The sequence below is a fragment of the Centrocercus urophasianus genome, unplaced genomic scaffold (assembly GCF_019232065.1).
Source record: "Centrocercus urophasianus isolate 14NV4802_14NV808 unplaced genomic scaffold, USGS_Curo_1.0 seq_17, whole genome shotgun sequence".
NCBI lineage: Eukaryota > Metazoa > Chordata > Aves > Galliformes > Phasianidae > Centrocercus > Centrocercus urophasianus.
This window is the reverse complement of record NW_024884722.1, coordinates 16,695,354-16,716,288: the sequence shown is the minus strand read 5'-3', so window position 1 is coordinate 16,716,288 and position 20,935 is coordinate 16,695,354. Positions and strand designations below refer to the sequence as shown.

Genomic DNA, 20,935 nt, shown 5'->3' with positions numbered 1-20,935 from the left:
TCCCAGCCGTGCCCCGTGTTTCCCCATCCTCCCGCAGAATGTTTGTAAAATAACATGAAAGATTTATGCGGTCCCTGTGGCTGGAGGGAGGAGGCGTGACCACGTCCTGAAAGTGTCCCGATTACAGCCATGACACCAACATCTGTGCTGGGAGGGGAGAAAAGCATCTCGTTCGTAGCCTGAGGCTCAACTGCGGGATCGCTATCCGCGGAGGGGAGGCAGGTGGCAAAACGAGGGCGGGGGGTGCAAAAACAAGGCCTTTCCAACAGGAATCAAATTAAAAAAACCCAAACCCATGCCATCCTTCTTTCCATCTTGTGACAAGAGGGAGGGGGGCAAAGGGTTGTGTTTGCTCTTGGAAAAAGACGAGGCGCTTTCAGACGGGGCTTTTTCTATAGATTCGCATCTCATCTCGGCACACTCCCTGTACGAGGACAAACAGAGTGCAGCACCCCCTCCACCCCAGCATACACGAACCCTCAGCCCCGGCCCCACACGGCCCCACTCACCCTCGAGTTGCGGGGGGCAGTGGAAATAGAACATGGCCCCGCGGCCGGGCCGCCGCCCGCTGCCCCCCGCGTCGGCACCGCGTCCTCCGCCGGGCACCGCCGAGGGCTCTGCTGCCGACCTGGGGACAGAGAGGGAAAGAGCAGAGCAGGTGAACAGCCAGAAGGAAACACCCAGAAACTCCCTGGTGAGCCCAGAGCCAGCCCAGAGGAGGCAGAGAAAGTCCTATCTAACGCTGCGTGCAGCGAGCTGAAAAGGCAAAGGCAGAACACTCCATGGTAGGTGTATAGTAATCAGAACCAGCAAAAGTTTGTTGCTATTTTTTTTCCCTTTTCTTTGCTTCCCTTTTCTTTGCAAATAGCTATCTATCTTTCATTCTGCTATCTATGCATCTATCCATACATCCATCAATCCATCTGATTATCTCTTCCATCTGTCCATCCATCTATCCATACATCCATCTATGCATCTATCTATCCACCTATTTATCCATCTTTCTCTCAGTACATCGACTTCTTTCAAAGATTTACTTCAGGAGTAAATAGCAATATAAAGAAAAACACTTACTTAGAGCTAAGAATGAACTGTTTAACACACAAATCAAACGGAACTATTTTACCTAAGTGAAACAGCAATAAAACCTAAAGGCTGTCTTCTTTCTAAAGCATCCAAATACACACTGGGAGCTGTGATCGGGTTGGAAACCAATGTCCTCAGCAAGAAAAAAAAAGTTCAAATTTACATGCAGTCATATGAAAAAATCCAGAATGCAAATAAAAATAGTAATCCATACCTAAACCGAACTGAAGTAAAAATCACCAGTAAGGTTTGGGGTATTTTGCACTGGAATAAGGCGCTGTGAGTTGTTGGCTGCAGAGACAGAAGGGCTCTGTGGAGTTCTGGAAGTGGCCAGATGTCTTTATATCTGTCTACAGCATGCTCTGCCTCTCAGCACTTGCCTTTATAATCTCACGCATAATTGGCCTTAATCTGATTATTTCCAGCGCTGTCTACAGTGAGTAACTTGGATAGGTCTATTGGGCCCTACAAATGGCCCACGTGGTGTGTAGAGGAGGGAAAAAGAAAAGGGAAAAAAAAAAAAAAAAAAAAAAAAAAAAAAAAAAAAAAAGAAGAAGATGAAAAGAAAAAAACCCCATCATTTCTCAGCAAACATCAGGACTGTGAGTGGCAACAACAAAATCCCATTATTTTTCCGAGCATTCGCGCTCCGGGGCTCGGAGGCCCCCGGCGGCGGCCCGCGAACCTCGGGGTGCCCCAGTCTGCGGGGCCAGGGGGGCCCTCCGAGCCGTGCTGTGCCGAGCCGTGACGAACCGTGTGGAGCCGAGCCGAGCCGTGCCGAGCCGTTCCCGCCGCCCGGACCCGCTGACAAAGCGGCTGCTAATTGCCGTCGGCTGGGTTTTGGGGGGCCGCTCTGCACACGCCTCGCCTTTCCAAGCGATCGTACCGCAGCAAAGTTTGATTTTGTTCACAGCGAGGGGTCTCTGGATTTATGCTCGCTTCCCGTCTGCAAATGATATGCGTCGGGACCCTTTGCAATTACTTTTAAAATGCATCCGAGACATAGGCTCAGCGGAGAGAGATGGCCCTTGCCTCAGCCCGGGTGAAAATTAGACTTTAAAGTACCCAGATGAAATTTTCAAGTCAGGGACGCGGGATTGGATCAAATCACATAAACTGCAAAAAAAGCAAGTATAATGGCACATAATTGGTTCTGTAATAGCATTACACAAGGATAATAGCCTGTTATGGCCCCCTGCACATTAAGTGCTTCCCTGGCGTAAAGCCTTTATGATATTAAAGGGGGAATATAATGATATTTTGGTTATTAAATGCGTGTAATTAATTTATGCACCACTGAAAATAAAGTTGGTATTATGACCCACTCAAGATGCATCAGAAGATGTAAGTCAGACAACTGTTGATAAGTTCTGGTGTCTATGTTTCGTCTAGACTGCTGATTTTATTTTGGAACAATTGCTTCTCCGGCAGACTACACAAATTTAATATTTCATAAACATTGTAATGTTCTGTACAGGAAGGGCGAGCAAATCTACACAGGCTCTTTTAGATCTGATGGGAGTTTAAAGATGTAGCACGTTCATACCAGAGCAAAGAAGATACAGATTATACAGGTGCAGAAATAGAAAGAGATTTTAAAGAGATAATGTCTTTGGAAAGTTATTCAGAATATGTGATCTCATTAAATAAATACTAATAAGCTTTAGAAATATCATCTGCACTATCTGCCTTTCACACTAGACATAGCTGCAGAAATTCCCCTAATGTATATTCAAGCTGTAATAATGTTTTAGAATTGTATTATTTTAGCAAAATAAGGCAAAATCAGAGATCTCCAAACATCATCTTACCCATTCACCTAGAATTTTCTCATACTGGTGAAATATTTAGAAAGTTACAGACATGCATGTTTATATATAAATATCTTTATATGTATACACATACGTAGAGGCTTTTAAGGAAATTGCTGTTTGACAGCAAACATTATTGACTTACCATCCAGGCAAGTCTCCGAACAGCAACGTATAGCATGAATCGAGCTGGCTTTTACAGCACCATGCAAGAACAATGTTCTGAATCCGAATGCACTCCTTAAAATAGCCACACACACTTTAGGTCAATTAACCTTAAAAAGAAAAACATAACCTAGAGGTACTGTCTGTATCTTCCCTATCAGCCTCTGCATCCTGAATTTTAAAATCCACGCAGGGCCGGTACTGTGGGATCTCTTTGCATGGAGACAGATGTGCCTTATCCTTTCTTCTCTCTGGCGTTGGAGAGAGAGTGAAAGTGTTTTATCTTAAGAACCCTTAATAAAATAATAATAACTTCATTATGGCACTCTAAGGCCTCACTCTAGTCAGGGATCTGCATCGCTCTTTTGGCTCCAAGACTCACTTTCTCCAGCAGCTTGAAGCCTTCAAGTTCAGCGTATTGCGGGGGGCATAGAGGGTGAAATGGAGCAGGGGGAAGTGCTCCAAATCGCTGCTTTTTGAATAGAAGCGGTATGACCGCGAGCTGGTTGGCTCAACTTTCTCCCACGGAGTAGCAGCTGCAAAACAAGCAGATAACTAAGTAATATATAATCCTCCACCCCTAGCCAGTTTGGTGCCTGTTTAATTTTAATGCGCGAGACGTGGGGTTGACATAATTAAAAGTTAAAGCTTGGGAGTCTTGGGTGCCGTCCTCCGGCGAACCGAACCCAGGGGCGCGTTTCAGCACCACGGAGAGCTCCGCATCCCTTCCCGCCTTGCCCGGCTGCGCGCTGCCCGGCGCGTCCTGCGGGGAGAAGCGCGGGGTCGCTCCTTTCCCCGTAAGCAAAACTGCTGTCAGCGCTGTTCCTAAGCTCTCCTTGCCTTCCTTTTATAGATGCTTGCCTGCGAAGTTGGGACTCCCGGAAAATGATGAGGAAATTGCGGCGGGTCATGGGACGGCATTTTTCCTGTACCTCCTCTTGTACAAAAGTCCAGCATTAAAAACAATCTGAAGCACGAAATAATATACAGAGTTGAGTTATTTCAGCAAAAAATCCCTTTCTGTGAGAAGTTGTTAAAGTCTGTCACAGACATTCACACTTATTATCATCGTCATCCTTACGGACAGTATCAGTTAACAAGTGTGCAAATAAAAGTTCAAGTAATAAAAATAAATACAATACAATTCAGAACAGACTTTTTGCTGATTCCATCTGTCTTAAAGCAAGACTATTCCTATGCTGCACAGACAAACACATCTCTTCTAATTTTTCTACTGCGACAGTAAAACCCTGGACTGAACTGACAAGCAACATAACTGAATTGACATCTACCTTGAGAGACCTCAGCTCTGAGGGGATCATTTGTAAAACTCAAGAAAGTCTGACTGGATCAGATTTGATGAAGTGGCTCTCTTGTCTTTTCATGTCCAAGCAGCTCCTTTCCCATGATTCTCAATACCTGACCACAAAAAAAGACTAGCAGCTAAAAGGTTATTTTACCCTAATTCACGTGCAGTAAAATGTATTTTCCAATTAACCAAATTTGCCGATTTGTCCCGCTTGGACACTCTTATAATTTATAATATAAAAATGTTCTTTCTTTATCTAAAGACCAAGGTGACTGCTTTTAATTTTCTGTAACCTCTTTACACTTGATGTTCACCAGACTCATAATGTTAATTGGCTTCATATACGGATCATCAGTTTAATGAAGGAATAAATCCTATGTTGCTTTATGTCCCTCTGTTTTAACAATGATTGCTTTAATGAAGAATGTGACGTGTTCGAAATCAAAGCTGCAGGAGACATTAGAGGGTTTTTTGTTGTTGTTATTTTTAAAAAAATTATGACTGGAATGCCTATTTAAAGTTAAAACCATGATATTTTCATGTTCAAAATGGTGTTGTTTAAATCATTTTCCATGGAAAATACTGACTCATTCTTCGGCAAAGAACTTTTTCTTTCTAATTATGAGTACAGACTGAGTAACACAATTTTGCAGTATAAACATCCCAATTAGGTTATTAAAATATCTCTGAGATGATTTTATACCACTGCAGTTTTAATTCAGAGTTTTACTTAAACTCCTACTGAGTTCAAAAGGAGTTATGTTTGCCTAAATAAGGAGCATTTGTATATAACAAATATTTCCCTTCATCAACCTACTGTGTTTTCACTGTTCCTATGTGGATGAAGAAAAGTATAGGGGAGAAAGAATTGTCTGTTCACACACAAAAGCTCTTCATTGCTGTAATCTATTTCTCCCCATGGGGATTTTAGGATTTCGGAAGCAAGGGTAAAACGTAATGAAACATGGGCTCACAGAGGTAGGTGACTGCAAATCAGAGCATCAATTAGGCCAAGCTGGAAAGCAGCAGTTACACCAAAGTGTGTGTGCTGGTTATACTAGCTACAGCATGCTTAAAACACAAGGCAAATGCCTTTTTTGTAATTCAACTTTTATGTTCCTTGTCCCACTTACAATGAAAGTAAGCTTTTCTTCATCTTTTTTCTAATGAGAAGTGCTTATGATGTATTTATTTTTTTGTTATTTGGAAGCTGGTGCCTGAAATAAAATTGTGTGATCCTTATATATAAGAACATGTAATATAGAAGAGGAAATTCTCTAATCAAAGCCTGTTGCAATGACTAAGAAATCAATGGACCTGGACAGAAATGTCAGGAAGTAGCAGAGGAAATGAATGGGAGGGGAAGGATACTGGTTGAAATTCCTTACCACTGAGAACTGAGAACTTACCATACTTATTTAAGTGTGCCAGGCCAGATTCCACAGCATCTTTTGTCTCCACAGGTACCACACTCATTCAACACAGATCACCCTTAACACACCTTCTCTCAACTTTGCCTCTTCCATACTGTCACCATGTCTGAGAGAACTTTGTACTGCCTTTTAAAGATGCACAGGACTGTAACACATAACCAGCACTGTACGAGCATACAGATGACAGCCCATAAACCATACTTTGCCTTCCCATTCCATGGGGAATAAAATATCCTATGGCACCCCTAGAAGCACAGGACAGTTTTTGAAAATATTACAGGTTTTACATAAATATGAGTGACACAATTATTGATACTACATACCTTGGTCAAAGGCAGAAAAATGATTTCCTACTGTCCATAAAGCACACAGAATGCATAGAAAATAGAAAGCTGTGAAAGCTGTAGAAAGTTAAAAACTGAAAGACACATTATAACTCAGATTTAAGTTTTCACTTTCTTTGTGTGGCCCTTATTTTACTGTAGACTTGATAGTTTATTTGGAGTTTTCCAGAAGCTTGGAAGGAACTGGCCCTTGAAATATGCATCTCTAGCACAATTGTTTAACCTGCTTTGTTTTAAAGGAGCATATTTAGAAACAAGAATATAATATTCTCAGGTACATCTGTCCAAGTTTAGGCTCCATATTGAGCCTATAAAAGAATGATATGATTTTCAAAGATGCTGACTATTGCCAAGAAATTATACATGATTTCAGAAACCCTGAAAATGGCTCACTGTTTGCAGAGATGTGGGGTCTCTACTTCTACATCACATCTTGTGTGAACAAGGCAAGGTAATTTGATTTCTGGCAGAATAACCTGGCCCTAGATCTCCACTTGAGTATGGAGATGGTCCAACACTATGTTAATGGTGCTTAGATAGGTATTTTGATGCTGTTGTGGACTTGCTTTTCATCAGATGGGATAATGCCAAAACTTTTTCTCATTGCCAACAAGATAAACCCTTTTGCTTATTCAGAAATAGCACAAGGGCAGCATCAAATTTTCTTTTCCTCCTTTTTCTTCTTGTTGCCATGTGTAACAGTTTATATGTAGCACCCCCTCAGTGTTTTTGCCTATACTTCTAAGCATTCTTAAGTTCAAGCCAATTTCATTCCTGCTCTCTCTTTTAGTATTTGATTTGATGGGAAACTGGGACTATGCTTTTCTCTATTCAAATCCCTCTGGAGATATTTCCAAGATCTGGATGCTCTGCACTAGAGTATTTCTAATGAAAGGCATTGCTGAAACAACACTGATAATGGTGTTCACTGATGTTCGGAGATTTGTTGATTTAGAGAATGAGATAGAACCATTTAAACAAGCTGAATATTACATGAATGAAGGAAAGGAGGATATCATAATTCATTCTTTGAGCTAAAGAATAAGGCAATGCAGGGCCATGCAAAATTTAGAAGCTAGATTTGCAGAGCTTTCTAAAAGAAATTCAACTTTCATCCATGCCACCTTTCAACTGTACTTTCATTAATCTTATCTTTCTCATAAACCACAACCACCGAATCCTCTCTTTACAACTTCCTGTTCCAATTTCTTACCTTAAAATTCAGGTCCTATCACTGTTTCAGGCACTTCATAGCACTTGGTCTTCAGAAGAATTAAGTTTGAAAGGCTTCAGACTGGGCTTTGAACAGGAACATGTTATCACAGGTTTTGGCACTTGCACAGTCGCTTACTTAACAGCAGAAAATGGATAAGCTAATTTCTAGGCTTATTTATGGTGAGATAGCTCAAAGAAGTTACCAAAACTTGCCAATCTCATGGCACTGAGTGGTGAAAAGGGAAAGGTTGGATAGCCTTGAAGAGCATGGAGTTCTGAAACGCTGATGGACTTCTTGAACCTAAAGTTGGTCTTGCTCAAGAAACAAGAGATAATTGCTTGAGCTGTCATCTGAGAAACAGCAGAAGAAATGGAATGGCCATAGTTCTGCTGTTAATTAGTTTGCTTATACTTGGCTGAGTAGGAGCTGAGAACCTTTTAGCATACTCTAGGATTTATCTAGGGTTTGCAATGTCCAAATACATCACTTATTTATTTATTTTAATTTAAGTTTGTTTTCTCAGCTGTCCTTGGACAAATATTTATATTTTCAAACTTCAATTTTACACTGCATTTCAGTTTCAGTCTCAAATCCCAGAATGCAAATTTCTTTCAAACCAGATCAAGAAGAAGCCTGGTCAGAACATTTTACTTGTTTCTCTCTATAAAGGTTAAATGTTGAGCTGTGAACAATGAAGCTGTTCGCAGGGGAAAGAAAAAAAGGAAAAAAGGAAGAAAACCACACCCTTTGGACATTTTGTTAAAAAAATAATAAAACTTTTGAAAATTTCCACTAAGAACAACCAGAGGAGAACTTCGATGGCTGCAGACTATGCACAAAGAATCAGTGGCTGCAGCATCCTCCAGGGGAGGGAGCTGGTGGGCGATTGAAAATGGCAACTATGTGCTGCGTATGACTCCCATCCACACAGCAATGTGGGGCTCCCGAAGCTCTCAGGACAATTTGGAAACTTCACTTGGTGACTGCAGGGGTGGTATCGGCTGAGAGTCAGACTTGTGGTTCGGCTCTAAGACTATCAGATTGCAAAATTAGGGCTGAAAATGCAGCACCTCTCAAAATGTATCCCTGTGAATTAGAAAGACTGCAATAACTGTTAAATGATACTTGGAAACAAGATATTATTGTTTTCTGGGTGAAAGGACCCTAGGAGTCCTCAAGACATCTCCGAAGCAATATGTATGTGTTAGTTATTTGCTGATGTATTTTCCATCAGAAAACTAGATAACAATATGTTGCATAATTGAACAATACTTTATGAAAATAAACCAACCACTTTGATTTAATGATTCAGGCAATTATCAAGCCAACCTGCGTGAAATCCCCACTGTAATACGTAAATGTAAATAGGTTCACTCAGGAACAGTGGGTTTCTACAGAGTCTAGAGAATTTAGGAAAGATTCTGCTTTGCCACAGCCTTAAAATAAATGTGAAGTTTGACATATATATATATTTTTAAGTATTAAAAAAAAAAATATTAAAAAAAATGAAGAAGAAGAAGCAGCAGCAGAAGAAAAGCTCTGTCAAAACCCAGTGCTAATACTAAATAACACATCTTGGAAATGTAAAGTTATTTGCATGGTAAAATACAAGTACCATGTGGAGTTCAACAAATGCAAAGTCTTAGTCTTGAGAGAGAACAGCTGATTCCTTTCAAGCCAACTGGATGATGCAGAACCTATGGTGATCTGCAACCACTGATACTGGCTTTATGCTGCCCGATAATTCTGTTTAACCTGATAGCTCAACTTTAACTAAGCAAGGCTTTTGAGAGCAGATCTGAACTACTATGCTAGGACTTCCGCCACAGCACTGCTTTTTGTCATGTGGTCTGGATTTACAGCATCACCAAATCAGTTTCAGTTAAAGGTCAATTGTTTCTCAGAAACAGGTCGTTTTCCCACTTAGAGGCAAAACTCACAGTTTTTGTTTACCAGAATGAAAACAGGCTGTAATCTAGCTCTGAATTAGGGCAGTTAGTATCTGCCTGAATCTATAACTGCACATATCCACACGACAACAAAAAGTTAGCAGTCTCTCTTATTCTCTGAATGGCTTCTAGCAATGAACCCAGTAGGAAGGAAGAAAACATGCAATTAGCTGTTGTAAGACACAATTGTCTCGTTCACCACAGGCCAGTTCACACCTACTAACTGCTCTCCTTGAAGGTGAGCTATACCAAGCACCAGAAGAGAAAAAGTGGCCGGGGTGTGACATATTTGTGTATGAGGCCATTGAAACGCATCCCCTGGATGTGGCAATGTTCACAGCTTAGTGTGGAACACCCACCTCTGTTACAGATAAGTAGTCCTTTGAGAAGCAGTCTGGGACGAAGCAGAAGGAAGGCAAACAAGAGTGCATATGCCCGTGGTTGTGTGTAAGAGTCCACATGTAAAACACTCGTGTATTTTTACAAATGGAAGTAGATGTAATCTTAAAGGATGGGAGGCGATCGGAAAGGTCAAAGCCCAGGAACTCAGCTCCTCTCCTTACAGGAGGAAAGCTCCCCGGCTACGAACCAAATGCTATCTTCCGCAGATCTTTTCAGTAAAGCACATAAACGCCATTCTTCCTACAGGAGAATGGCCCCATTGTGCACACCACAGGCGAAGTGGAGACAAATCAGAGCATTCCTAACAGGGTGCAGAGCAGAGGCCTTCCAACTGCTTACCACACCGCTGTGCTCCAGCTTCTTTGGGCCAGGAACATTTCAGTTATCATAGAATTACAGATCATTACGTTGGAAAAGACCACTAAGATCATGTAGTCCAATCATCAACACATACCCACCATGCCCACTAACCATGCACTTCGGTGCCACATCTACATGGTTCTTGAGCAATTCCAGCGACAGTGACACCACCACCACCACCTCCCTGGGCAGCTTGTCTAGTACATCACCAATCTTTCTGAGAAGAATTTTTTCCTAATATCCATCCTGAACCTCCCTTGGTGTACCTTAAGACCATTACTTATCTTTCTATCTGATCCCCACCTTGCTATAACCTCTTCTCTGAAAGGGAATTATCCCCAACATGTTCCTCCCCACCAATCCCTTCTGCCTCACCAGTCACCAAACATTCCCAGCACATTTCCCATATTTCAGTGCCAAGAAGCAACTTTCTCTACATCTCATGACAGAAGCACCTCAGTAACTCTTCATAAGAACAAATGGTTCTACAAATGGAAGACCACAGAACCTGATCTCTCGTGGGTCTGTGTTCTCCCTACGGCATATCCAGAGCCCACTAACATCCTGCTGCAGAAGTAACTGGGCCAGACTTGGAGCTCTCCCATCGCACAATAGCCAACATGATGTGACTGCATGCACCTCACTTACCTGAGCCTCTTTAGTTCCAAATCCAGAACATCCTCTGTGGAATCCTCAGTGTTTTGCTGCCATTCTTGCTCTCTCTTAGCATTGTTGCAATGTAATACAAAATAACAGCTCCATCTTGTGCCACCAGTTCTTTTCTAGACTACCCATTCTGAAGACTGCCTATATTTTCTTCAAAACCATAGCTATTGCTTTTTGGCATCCCACCTAAATGTGCTGTGTTCAGCTAAAACTGAAGTTCCAAATTGTAGCATTCCTTATTCTGGAATTCTTATTTATTTCAATTACCAAATTGTGCCTTTATTAAATATATATAAAAATATGTATATATATAAATAAAACGGGAGCATACTTACGCTTAATTGTTATTCTAATTACAAGTTCTGGTGCAGCATAAATTTTTTCCCTTGGCATTATTATGAAGCTCATTTTCTTACAAAGTCCAGGATAAACAATTCCAATATATTTTGTTTTAATTATCAGGGTTTAATGGGGCATAATGAGACTATGTTGAGTGGCGCAGAAAAAAGTAATAATTTAATGTGTGCAAAACTACTGAGTGCTCCTAGCTTGACTGTGCATATTTCACCAATTTTGGTGCAGCATTGTGTTTACTAATATTCATTATTACTTACTGAGTTTATCCAGTTTTCAAAGGAAAAATATTCTTTTTTTTCCTGGAATCTAAAAAAAATAGGGTAGCTAAAAAAATAAATAAAAGGATAATTCTCTGAGTTGCACAGTGAAAGTTGCAGCTGATACACAGATGGTGGTTCTAGAACCATTCATCGTGCTATGGACAGAAGACTGGAGTATGTTGCACACAGAAGCTGCCCACATCAGTCTGTTCCACAGGCAGTCCTTCTCCCAGTGTTAGCCGGCAATGAAAACTGCTGGCTTCAGTTCTTAGCATCCCTACTAAAACAAGCATAGACAACATCAGCTGAAGTCACCTCTCTGGACTCTCACTAAACAAGGTGCAGTTCCTAAGGACTTAAAATGCCACGAATATTTGTGTGATGAAAGGAAAATAATGCAAAAGAACAAGCCAGGCAATAAATCAGTAAAGTGATGTTATGACCCTTTCTCCTTCCAAGCTCCTTTTGCCACTGGTTCTGAATCCAATGGCTGAGTGGCTAGTGCAGCAGTTAGCACCAACCTGCCATCACTCCATCTTATCATGCTGACTATAAACTTCCTTTATTATTTATTCATTTATTTATTTCGTTCACTCCACACAAATCTTACCTGGGAGGATTTGGGACATTTGTATAGGAATTCTGAACACGTGGAGGTATGACTAGCATAGCAACCAGGGGTTATTCTGCAGAAAGGATAAACACATTTGTTCTGTCACACTGGGCACATACTGCAGTTCTGAAATTTGTACCTGTACTGAACAGGTTCATACACACACAGTTCTTCCTGTGGTCTGCTGGATGGAAATACAGGGATCTCATCACAACGTTTCCCCCAGCTTGAAGGAATAGAGCCTCAGCATCTACTCTGTTTGTCTGTTATATTCATTCATGGAGTCAGAGGCTTTGATTCATTGTCCATTGAAACTGCTGTGAATGTCCCCTCTTTTGGCAAAGTATTTGAATCATGACTTTGGGAAGGTAGCTCAAATACATCACAGAAAGAAAACTGTAATGTTACATTATATACATTTATTTCAAAAGTCGTGTTTTTATTACAGATTAAGTTAATATACTTGAAGCATTTGAGTTTTAAATAAAATACATTTCTTAATTACAGACATTGGTATTTACAGAAAAAAAATGTACATAAATATTTTTTGTGTTTTTTTTTTAATTTTTTTTTTTTTAATAAATCTCATTGGAGTAAAAATTCAAAATTCTTCATGATGTTTCTACCGTTGGGAGATGTCAAGTTTTGTGATGTGCCAGCCTCCTTCAAGGATTAATGAAGACAAGAAACCTAAATAGGCTGAAGTTACAGCTCAGTAAGTTGATCAAGAAACTGCAATGGGATGGCTGCCCACATTAAGCTGTAGCAAGACTCGAAGACCTCGTGGGTTCCCCTCCTAGTGGGAATCCCCTCCTATGGACTGAGAAAGAATGAAAGGGAAAAATCAAGTACCTTCCATCCAACCAGCCTTAACTACAGGACCAGGGCAGCAGCCAGCATGTTCTAACAGACCTTCAAAGTTTGGACTACCTTTTTCCTTTCTGTCTAAATTATGGGAGCTGCAACCCAAGCTTATCGTACAGTCACTGTACAATCGGCTGACCCTTCATCATAGAGGCGCAAGCACTGAGCCAGAAGCCAAGTTTGCTTATGCCCAGATATATATTGTCCTGTGTCCATCAGATTGCCTAAGAAGTGCATTACCATCTGCAGTTTATGTATTACTCAGAAGAGATCTCTGAGGTCAGCTCTGGGCACTTAGCCTCAAATCTCTGCTTAGGAATTTATATTCCCATTGAATCATGTGCATTCAAAGCTGAATGAGGTAGCATTACTGAGACCAGCACCTCCGTGCTGGATTAAGGCAGGATCCTAGGGTACAACAAGCACGGCATTGCTAGATGGTTGAGGGGAGTGATTGCTCTGTCTACGCTGCACTGATGCAGCTTCATCTTGAGTACTGCACGCAGTTTTGACCATCACAGTACAAAAAGGCCACAGAACTATTGAAGAGTGTCCAAAGGAGGACCACAAAGATGATGAAGGGTCTAGAGGGAAAGACATTTGAAGAACAGATTAAATCCCTTGGTTTGTTCAGCCAAGAGAAGAGGATAATGAGAGGAGACCTTATTGCGGCCTACAGCTTCCTCACGAGGGTGTGCTGAGGGGCAGTGTTGAGCTCCCCTCTCAGTGACAGGACCCAACGGAATGGCATAGAGCTGTGACAGGTGATGGTCAGGCTAGATATCAAGGCTCTTTACCAAGAGGTTGGTCAGGCACTGGAACAGGATCCTCAGGAAAGTGGTTATGGCACTGAGCTGCTGGGGTTCACGAAATGTCCAGAAAATGTTCTCAGATGTAAGGTCTGATTTTTGTGTGGTCCTGTGTGGAGCCACAGGTTGGACTCAGTGTTCATAATGGGCCCCTCAAATATCCTATGGGATAGCATGCCTGTTTCTCCTTTGGATATTCAGAGCTTTAACATACGAAACAGTACCTTTGTTTGAATGCACACTTAATGTGTTTAGGATCTTTTACATCACAAAATTCCTGTTCCTGATGGTTTCCTCTGGTTTACAGGCACAGAGCTTTCCACAGAGGTAAGCAGAGCCATTACAAACCCATGGCTCTTTGAACACCTGCCTAAAACTCCTTTCCACACACCCACGGTGAGAGGATTTCAAATGCAGGTGAGCTTCTGGTTCACCTGTCCCATAATCCAAAATACCATTTACCTTTGGTATTTTCAGTGGCAAATAGGAAACTGAATCCAAGTGCATGCCGAATGTGTACAAAAAAAAAAATATCCTGTTAATGACAACCGCACCTTGTTGCCACCATGTCTTTGTAATTTTTAAGAACCACATTCTCTTTGTCATCAAAGTAGAGGAGATTGAGGGACATCAGTTCATCTGGAACACAGCAGGGCGTGCTGATATCCTGAGACAGTTTAAGTGTATGGACTATGGACTGAACCGTGGCATGGTTTGTTGCATTTTGACTTTCCCCCAAGGGGAAAAGACAGGAGCCTCTGCAGTAAAATGCATTGTATCCACTTGGGTAAATAATCCATCCTGACCAGCCAATGGCATGGAAGTCAACATAGAGTTCTCTTCGATGACATGCTGTTACCTGGCTTTTGGAAGAAGGTGCTGCAGCAGCGCGACGCCTCCTGCTCTTCCTTTCTTTGCTGTTTTTGATTATCAAAGTTTCACGAGGCACACGTAACAAAGCATCATTTTTGGCAGGGTTCAGCTCTGGTTTAGGAAGGAAGCTGTGTGTTAATCTTTCTCAAAGTCATTTTTCCTTAAGTACAATAAGCTGCAAGAAAACCTATTTTGAAAATGTACATCAAAGATTTCAAAGAACATTTTAAAATGTCAGGAAAGCACTGGGAGAGGTGTGTACTCAATTGTCATTTCAGCTACTTTTCAAAATCTGCCAGGTCTGTGTTTCCCTATGTGGACTAAAAGGCCTCAGTTTAGCAGAAACATAAAAGCTTTACATTCTGCAAACTCCAGGGGCCCTTTTCAGGGATACCTATGGTCAGAATGGTTTTAATGACCTTTGTATGGCTACTCCTACATCAGACCTGCTGTGAAGTGCTAACAAAGGGTGGAGACCACATTCTTTTCTTCTCTCCAGTATTCTCCTCTCAGCAACTCTACCCATATGCTTGAAAATAGAGTGCTTTCCTGAAAAGTAGTCGTTTTGGAAAAAAAAAAAAAGATGATGTTTTGGATATGAAAATATTATGACTAGGTTTGAGGAAAGTCAGCTAGAGAATGAAGCTCACTGACAATCCCTTTACTTTCTCAATGTACAGTCTAAGAACTTGTGATAAATATTAGTGATGACCTCGAGATCCATGAACACAGGCTGAAAGCCACTGGTGTGCAGGCTGCTAGAAGAAGAATTTCTGCAGATTGTTCTTCCACCCACAAGCAACAGGTCAATCTTAGAAATAGGAATCAGTTCCCCAATTCTGGCACAGCATCACATACAAAGGTTTATATTGATTAAATTGGGATGCAGGATTTCACTACAGTAATTCTCTATTTATAACAACAACAACAACAAAAAAGAACAGGCTGGTTTCTGGTTGTTTTTTTTTTTTGTAAAACTGTTTGGTTTTGATTTGTATCAGTTTTATCACCTGGTTCTTAATTATTCTGATGTACAAATGCAATGATTTACCAAAAAGACCCTCCAAGCCCAAACCATTACTTCTCCTCCTCATTCCAGATTTTGCTCTTTGCATTTATCTCAGCCTCTAAAATCCAGCCTTAGCTGATTTTACTGGAGGACCCGTGGGAGAGGTAAGGCAGTATTGTTTTGTAATTTAAGGGATAAAGGCGTTGCCTTTGATGAAAAAAAAAAAAAAAAGCCATTAGTAACAATGCTAATTAGTCACTGAAGTTAAACAGGTGTTTAAAAAACAAGCAAAGGACAGAGAAGTTAAAACTGCTTATCTAACAACTTCTTCCACTCTTGAAAACTGCACTTCATAACTACTCCCATTTGCTTTACCAGCACTTTCACAGTTTTTCAGGTCACTGAGTTTTTTCAGCCTAAGGTGAAAATTATAATTTCCATGCAAACATCACCACAAAGACAAAGTAAATAATGATATTTTTAAAAAAGAAAGAAAATTCCCATCTCTCTATACAACGAAAATAATTGAAGCTTCCCTTAGAATTCTTCATGTTCTAAAATAGAGTTACTGTTGTGTGAACTTACTTGTAGAAGAGGGTACAAAGCTGGAAGACCTCCGTTTATTACTGTTGGTGAAGAGGACAAGGAGAGCATTTCTGCTCTCCTGCAAATTGCCCTGTCCCTTTGCAAATGCAACCAGGTTGTGTTCAATCCTATTGCTGACTAAGTGTGTTGCAGTTATCAAAAAGCCGTGGTTGGAGTTACTGCTTCCGACCCACTTGGAAACCTGGTAATGAAAATGAAACAAGAAAATATTGTTTCAATAATCTTTCCACTGTATTGTGATTAAGAATAATTTACACGAGGAAAATGGAACAGGCAACCAATATAGGACTATAAATACATATACAATCACAGAAATGAGGTAACTGTAAAGGCTGAATTGAGTTAAATATTTAAACCAATAATTCAACATTTTAAAATATCATATACATTTCCCAAAGTTACACTTACACAAAGATAATTAATTTTTGGAGAATTTGCTAGTGAATAATGAGCCTAAAAGTTAACATTAGCAATAAAATAAATCACCCCTGACTTTAGACAGAACCGTATTTTTCCTAGTAATCTTAATAACAGAATAATAAAAACTCTCCAGACTTTCCATACCATTAAAACTCATTTAAATCTAACGCAAATGTGGCATTTGAAGAAATTAGCTTATTTGAAGAAATCAGGCAAATTTACTTTCTCTAATTGTTCTAATTACAGTCTACTAAATATGGTCAGGCCATTCTCAAGGAAGGCTATTATGGCACACGATGCAACTCAACCAATCATCCAAGCATGTTGTTCAATCTGATCATAAAGCTCAGGCAACTAAAAACACTGTCAGAGCAGATTTAAGCATCAGAAAGCGTTTGAAACCTCATTTGTATTTTTGTTAAGGAAAGGCATTCTGATATTGATATAATTGAAGGATATCTACAAAACAAATCTTCCAACCGGCAAATAGAGAATACTATACACAAAGTTAAGATGAAAAACATTCTAACCATTACAAATTCCAGAAACACAGTATTGAATTACACTGCAGATCTCATCTACAAAAAAAAGAAAAAAAAAAGAAAAAAAAAAGAAAAAAAACGGACTAGGGTAAAATAGAAGAGGAATTAAAACCTACTCATATCCCATTATCAATGATTTTTTTTTTTGACAGTCTAAGGACAAGCGTGCGTCAATCACACTGCCACATTTGGACTGACACCCCTCCTGCTGTCTAGGTTTGGGTTACTTAGTTCTCATCAGAGAACTAAGAACCCATACTTTTGAGTGTAATGAGTAGGGTCTTCCCCCTGCTCTGTCCTTCAGTTTGAATTGACCACAGAACCCAGCAATAAGAGCAAATTATCAGCTGAGCACTGCCATAACAGATATTTTAGATCTAAAAATGACCAAGAGTTCCCTGCTTACCGTCTGTGTGACATTGAATACTTCCCAGCCTTCTGAGTACAGAGACAACAATCTTGATGCAATGAGATTTTTTTTTTGTGGATTACTTCTACCATCCAGGAGCTCATACACTTCCACCTTGAGGAGAGCAACACAACAGAACAGAACAGTGAGAAATGACAGCCATTGTTCTTCCAGCAAAATGGGGAGCATCGAGTTTTTCCACATCTTAAATGGAAAGCTGCTCCAACTGACGCTAAAAGCTGTTTACAGCTTGTTCAACAACAAAATGAGTATCAGCAGATGTGTTTGAAAAGTTCATTGTAAGGGAGCTGGACTAGATTACCTTTAAGGATCCCTTCCAACTGAAACGTTTCTGTGATCCTATGAGTTCAAAGGCAGGACTACGCTATTATTCTGTATTGTACTTCAACACTGTTAGAGTTCTCCAGCACGCTGTATCTTTGCCCTCGAGTTTGCAAAATGTCCGACTCTCCTTTGCTACAAGATGCAGTCGGTGCCAGGGAGCAATTCCCATACTGACATCATCACTTCAAAAGCGAATCAGTCAAATTTGCATCTCAATTTCAAAACATCTCAAAAAGCAGAGAAGTCCAGTGTGGGCCCGAAGGGAAGGGTACCTCCAGAGATAGCATCCCAGCAGCCAGAGCCCTGCATCCCTTCTCGGCATGCTGGAGGTGCAGTGCCACTCTGCACCGAGGACAATAATGAAATAAAAATAAAGCAAGTTTACATACTAAGCTGTTGCACTCTCTATTCCTCCCTCATTTCCCTTCCGGATTATTAGCAGTTCCACAAGAATGCACGTAATTGACGGTTCATTTCCCACTTACCTTGCAGAAGTGCTGCGGATCGGCTCTCCTGGCCACGCGCCTCCTCCTCAGCTTGAACACCCTCAGCTCGGCCTTCAGCACCTGCTCACCCCTCTCCATGGCGCTGACGTCGAAGAAGAAGCGGTCCTGCACCACGGGAGCTGCGGGAGAGCGGCCTTTAGCCGCCGCTGCCCACGCCGCCCCGCCGCAGCGCTGCCCCCCGCCGCCCCCGGCTCACCTCGGTCCTCGAAGCTGCGCACCACGTCTCCCTCCAGCAGCCCGGGCGCGCGGGTGATGCCGTTGGCATCGGCCACCTTGTTGAAGAGATCCACCATAAACTGCGGCGGCTTTTTGCGTGGCAGCACGTCGGGGGGCAGCTCCTCGATGTCGAACACCTCCCTCAGCCGCTGTAGCGCCGCCGCCTGCACTTCGTCCCGTGGTCCGGCGGTCAGGGGCAAGGCTCCGAGCCGCGCCAGCCCCAGCAGCCAGGCCAGCCCCATCCACGGCCACAGCCACCCGTTTGCCATGGCCGGAGCGCCGGCGCCCAGCCCTCACACGGCGTCCGGCCTCGTGGCTCTGTGCGGCGCTCAGCTCCGACGGCCGCCGTGCCCCGGGGCTGTGTCACCACGCCTCACCCGTGCCATTAAAGCCCCGTCAATGCTTAATGGGGCTCGCGAACTTCTAAGCGCTCTGCGAGGAAAGCGGCCTCTCCCCCTCTCCGTTCGGACCGGGCTGCCACCAGCTTAAAAATGAGGGTGAGCCTCTGTAACTTGCAGTTCTCCACCCACAGCCCTCGGTACGACGGAGGGAGCAGTAGAGCTGCAGAAACAAGCCCGCTCGCCTGAGCACTATGCTGGTTGGGGACCAGACTTCTGCTCTCGCAGTGCAGCGGGAGGAGTTGCACTTAATGATCCTTATGAGTCCCTTCCAACTCGGGATATTCTGTGATTCTCAAAGCAGTCAAGCTTCAGTGCAATTAGGCATGGAAGGTTACGTGCATAATAATACCCAAGCTAAACTCAGCTTTCAATAATTTTTTATACACCCCAAAACATAAGCCAGCCAACCGTGAAATCTTGAGGCATCGTACCCACTAGCCCTTTTCAAGGCAGTCTGTCAAATTAAAAGGAGCAATTTTATATTGCCAAGGGTTTATGCTGCCTCCCCAGGCAAAGAAGGAAAGCGGGTTATGGGGTAGATAGACATGTCCCATCTGCTAAGCCACACTATCTAGGATAAGAGTACTGGCACCCGAGCTGTAGGAGAAAGAGGTGGTGATAGAGAGGCTGTAGCTGTGTTAATTACACTCTTCAGCCACTCCTAAATTAGCCTTTTAAAGGAAAAAAATAGAACAGGGATCATTCAAGCAGCTCTGCTACACTCACCTTTTGCTGATCTCAGCTGAAATGTAGGATCATAGAATCATTAAGGTTGGAAAAGACCTCTAAGATGATCTTCTCCAACTGTCCACCTACAACCAATATTCCCCATTAAACCTGTCCCTCAGTACCACATCTACATTTTTCTTGAATGCCTTCAGGGATGGTGACTCCACCACCTCCCTGGGCAGCACATTCCAGCGCCCAACCACTCTTTCAGAGAAGTTTTTCCCGGTATCCAACCTGCACATCTCCTGGCACATCTTGAGACAATTACCTTTCATCCTATTGCTGCAACCTGGGAGAAGAGGCTGACTCCTATATCACTACAACCTCTTTTCAGGCAGTTGTGGAGAGCAAGAAGGTCTCCCCTGAGCTGCTGCTGCTTTGAATTGAAGAGTCCCAGTTTCCTCAGCCACATCCTGTAAGACCTGTTCTCCAGAACTTCACAGCTTTGTTGCTCTTCTCTGGACACATTCCAGGGCCCTAAATTTCTTAGTGTGGCTCTTCAGTTTCAGACTCCCTCCTACTATCACTCCCTCCAGCCTTCAGCTGTTGCTGTAGCCAAATGTTTGGAGGAAAAAACAAAACAAACGAAACAACCAACAGCTGTTACTGCTATTTTGTTGATCCAGCCCACCATATGAGGTGCAGAGAACTGGTGTAGGAAAAGGAGAAGCAGTGATGGGTTAATCAGAGCAGTTTAAAGAGCACTGTGGGTGCACTCAAAGCTGCAGCCAACTTCAATCCTCAAAATTCTGTAGTTGTCTTCAAAGAGCTGTAGGTATCTTGGCTCATGGCTAACAGCATGGTTGGTGGTAGAATGAATACTCAATGCAACTACCTGCTTGAGAGCATGGAAAAAGACTAGTAAGACATGAGAAATTGTCACAGGACTGTTTTTCAGTCATCCTAAAAGCTCAGTTTCCACTCTTCTGCTTCTTTACGTGCTCATCCTCACAAACCCTACTCTGCCCTTGGGTCTCTTCATTTACTCCTAGTATCCTCCCTAGGCATATACCTCCATTTCTACTCCCCTGGTGCTGCTTTCAGACATTAATGCCTGGAAATGCATAGCTAGGGTTCCCAAACAACCTTAACTCTGCCCTAGAGGCAAAGATTTATGAAAAAATCCTCTCTGTTTAATATAAGCTGGGACCACAAACAATGAAATGCCTCAATCACAGTAGTGCAACTGCAGAAATTCTAGCCTACTGTTAGCCAAACATAACCCACTGAGTGCT

At 42.1% G+C, this 20,935-nt stretch overlaps 2 protein-coding genes across 2 annotated transcripts in view; both read right to left on the bottom strand.

Annotated features, from left to right (window-relative positions):
- DRGX (dorsal root ganglia homeobox) overlaps nt 1-543 on the bottom strand; it is a 14,333-nt gene extending 13,790 nt beyond the window's left edge. The window contains exon 1 of the mRNA XM_042818807.1: nt 510-543. Coding sequence (XP_042674741.1) covers nt 510-543 — 34 coding nt within the window. The remainder of the gene's footprint in view (nt 1-509) is intronic.
- A 13,639-nt stretch (nt 544-14,182) lies between these two features.
- On the bottom strand, nt 14,183-18,839 carry LOC122160354 (bone morphogenetic protein 7-like). Its single transcript, XM_042818806.1, has 5 exons — nt 18,551-18,839; nt 18,334-18,473; nt 17,501-17,617; nt 16,112-16,313; nt 14,183-14,628 (listed from the first exon to the last, which is right to left on the bottom strand). Exons 1-5 carry the CDS (start codon nt 18,837-18,839, stop codon nt 14,183-14,185), a joined length of 1,194 nt encoding a protein of 397 aa, XP_042674740.1.
- Between the last annotated feature and the right edge of the window lie 2,096 nt (nt 18,840-20,935).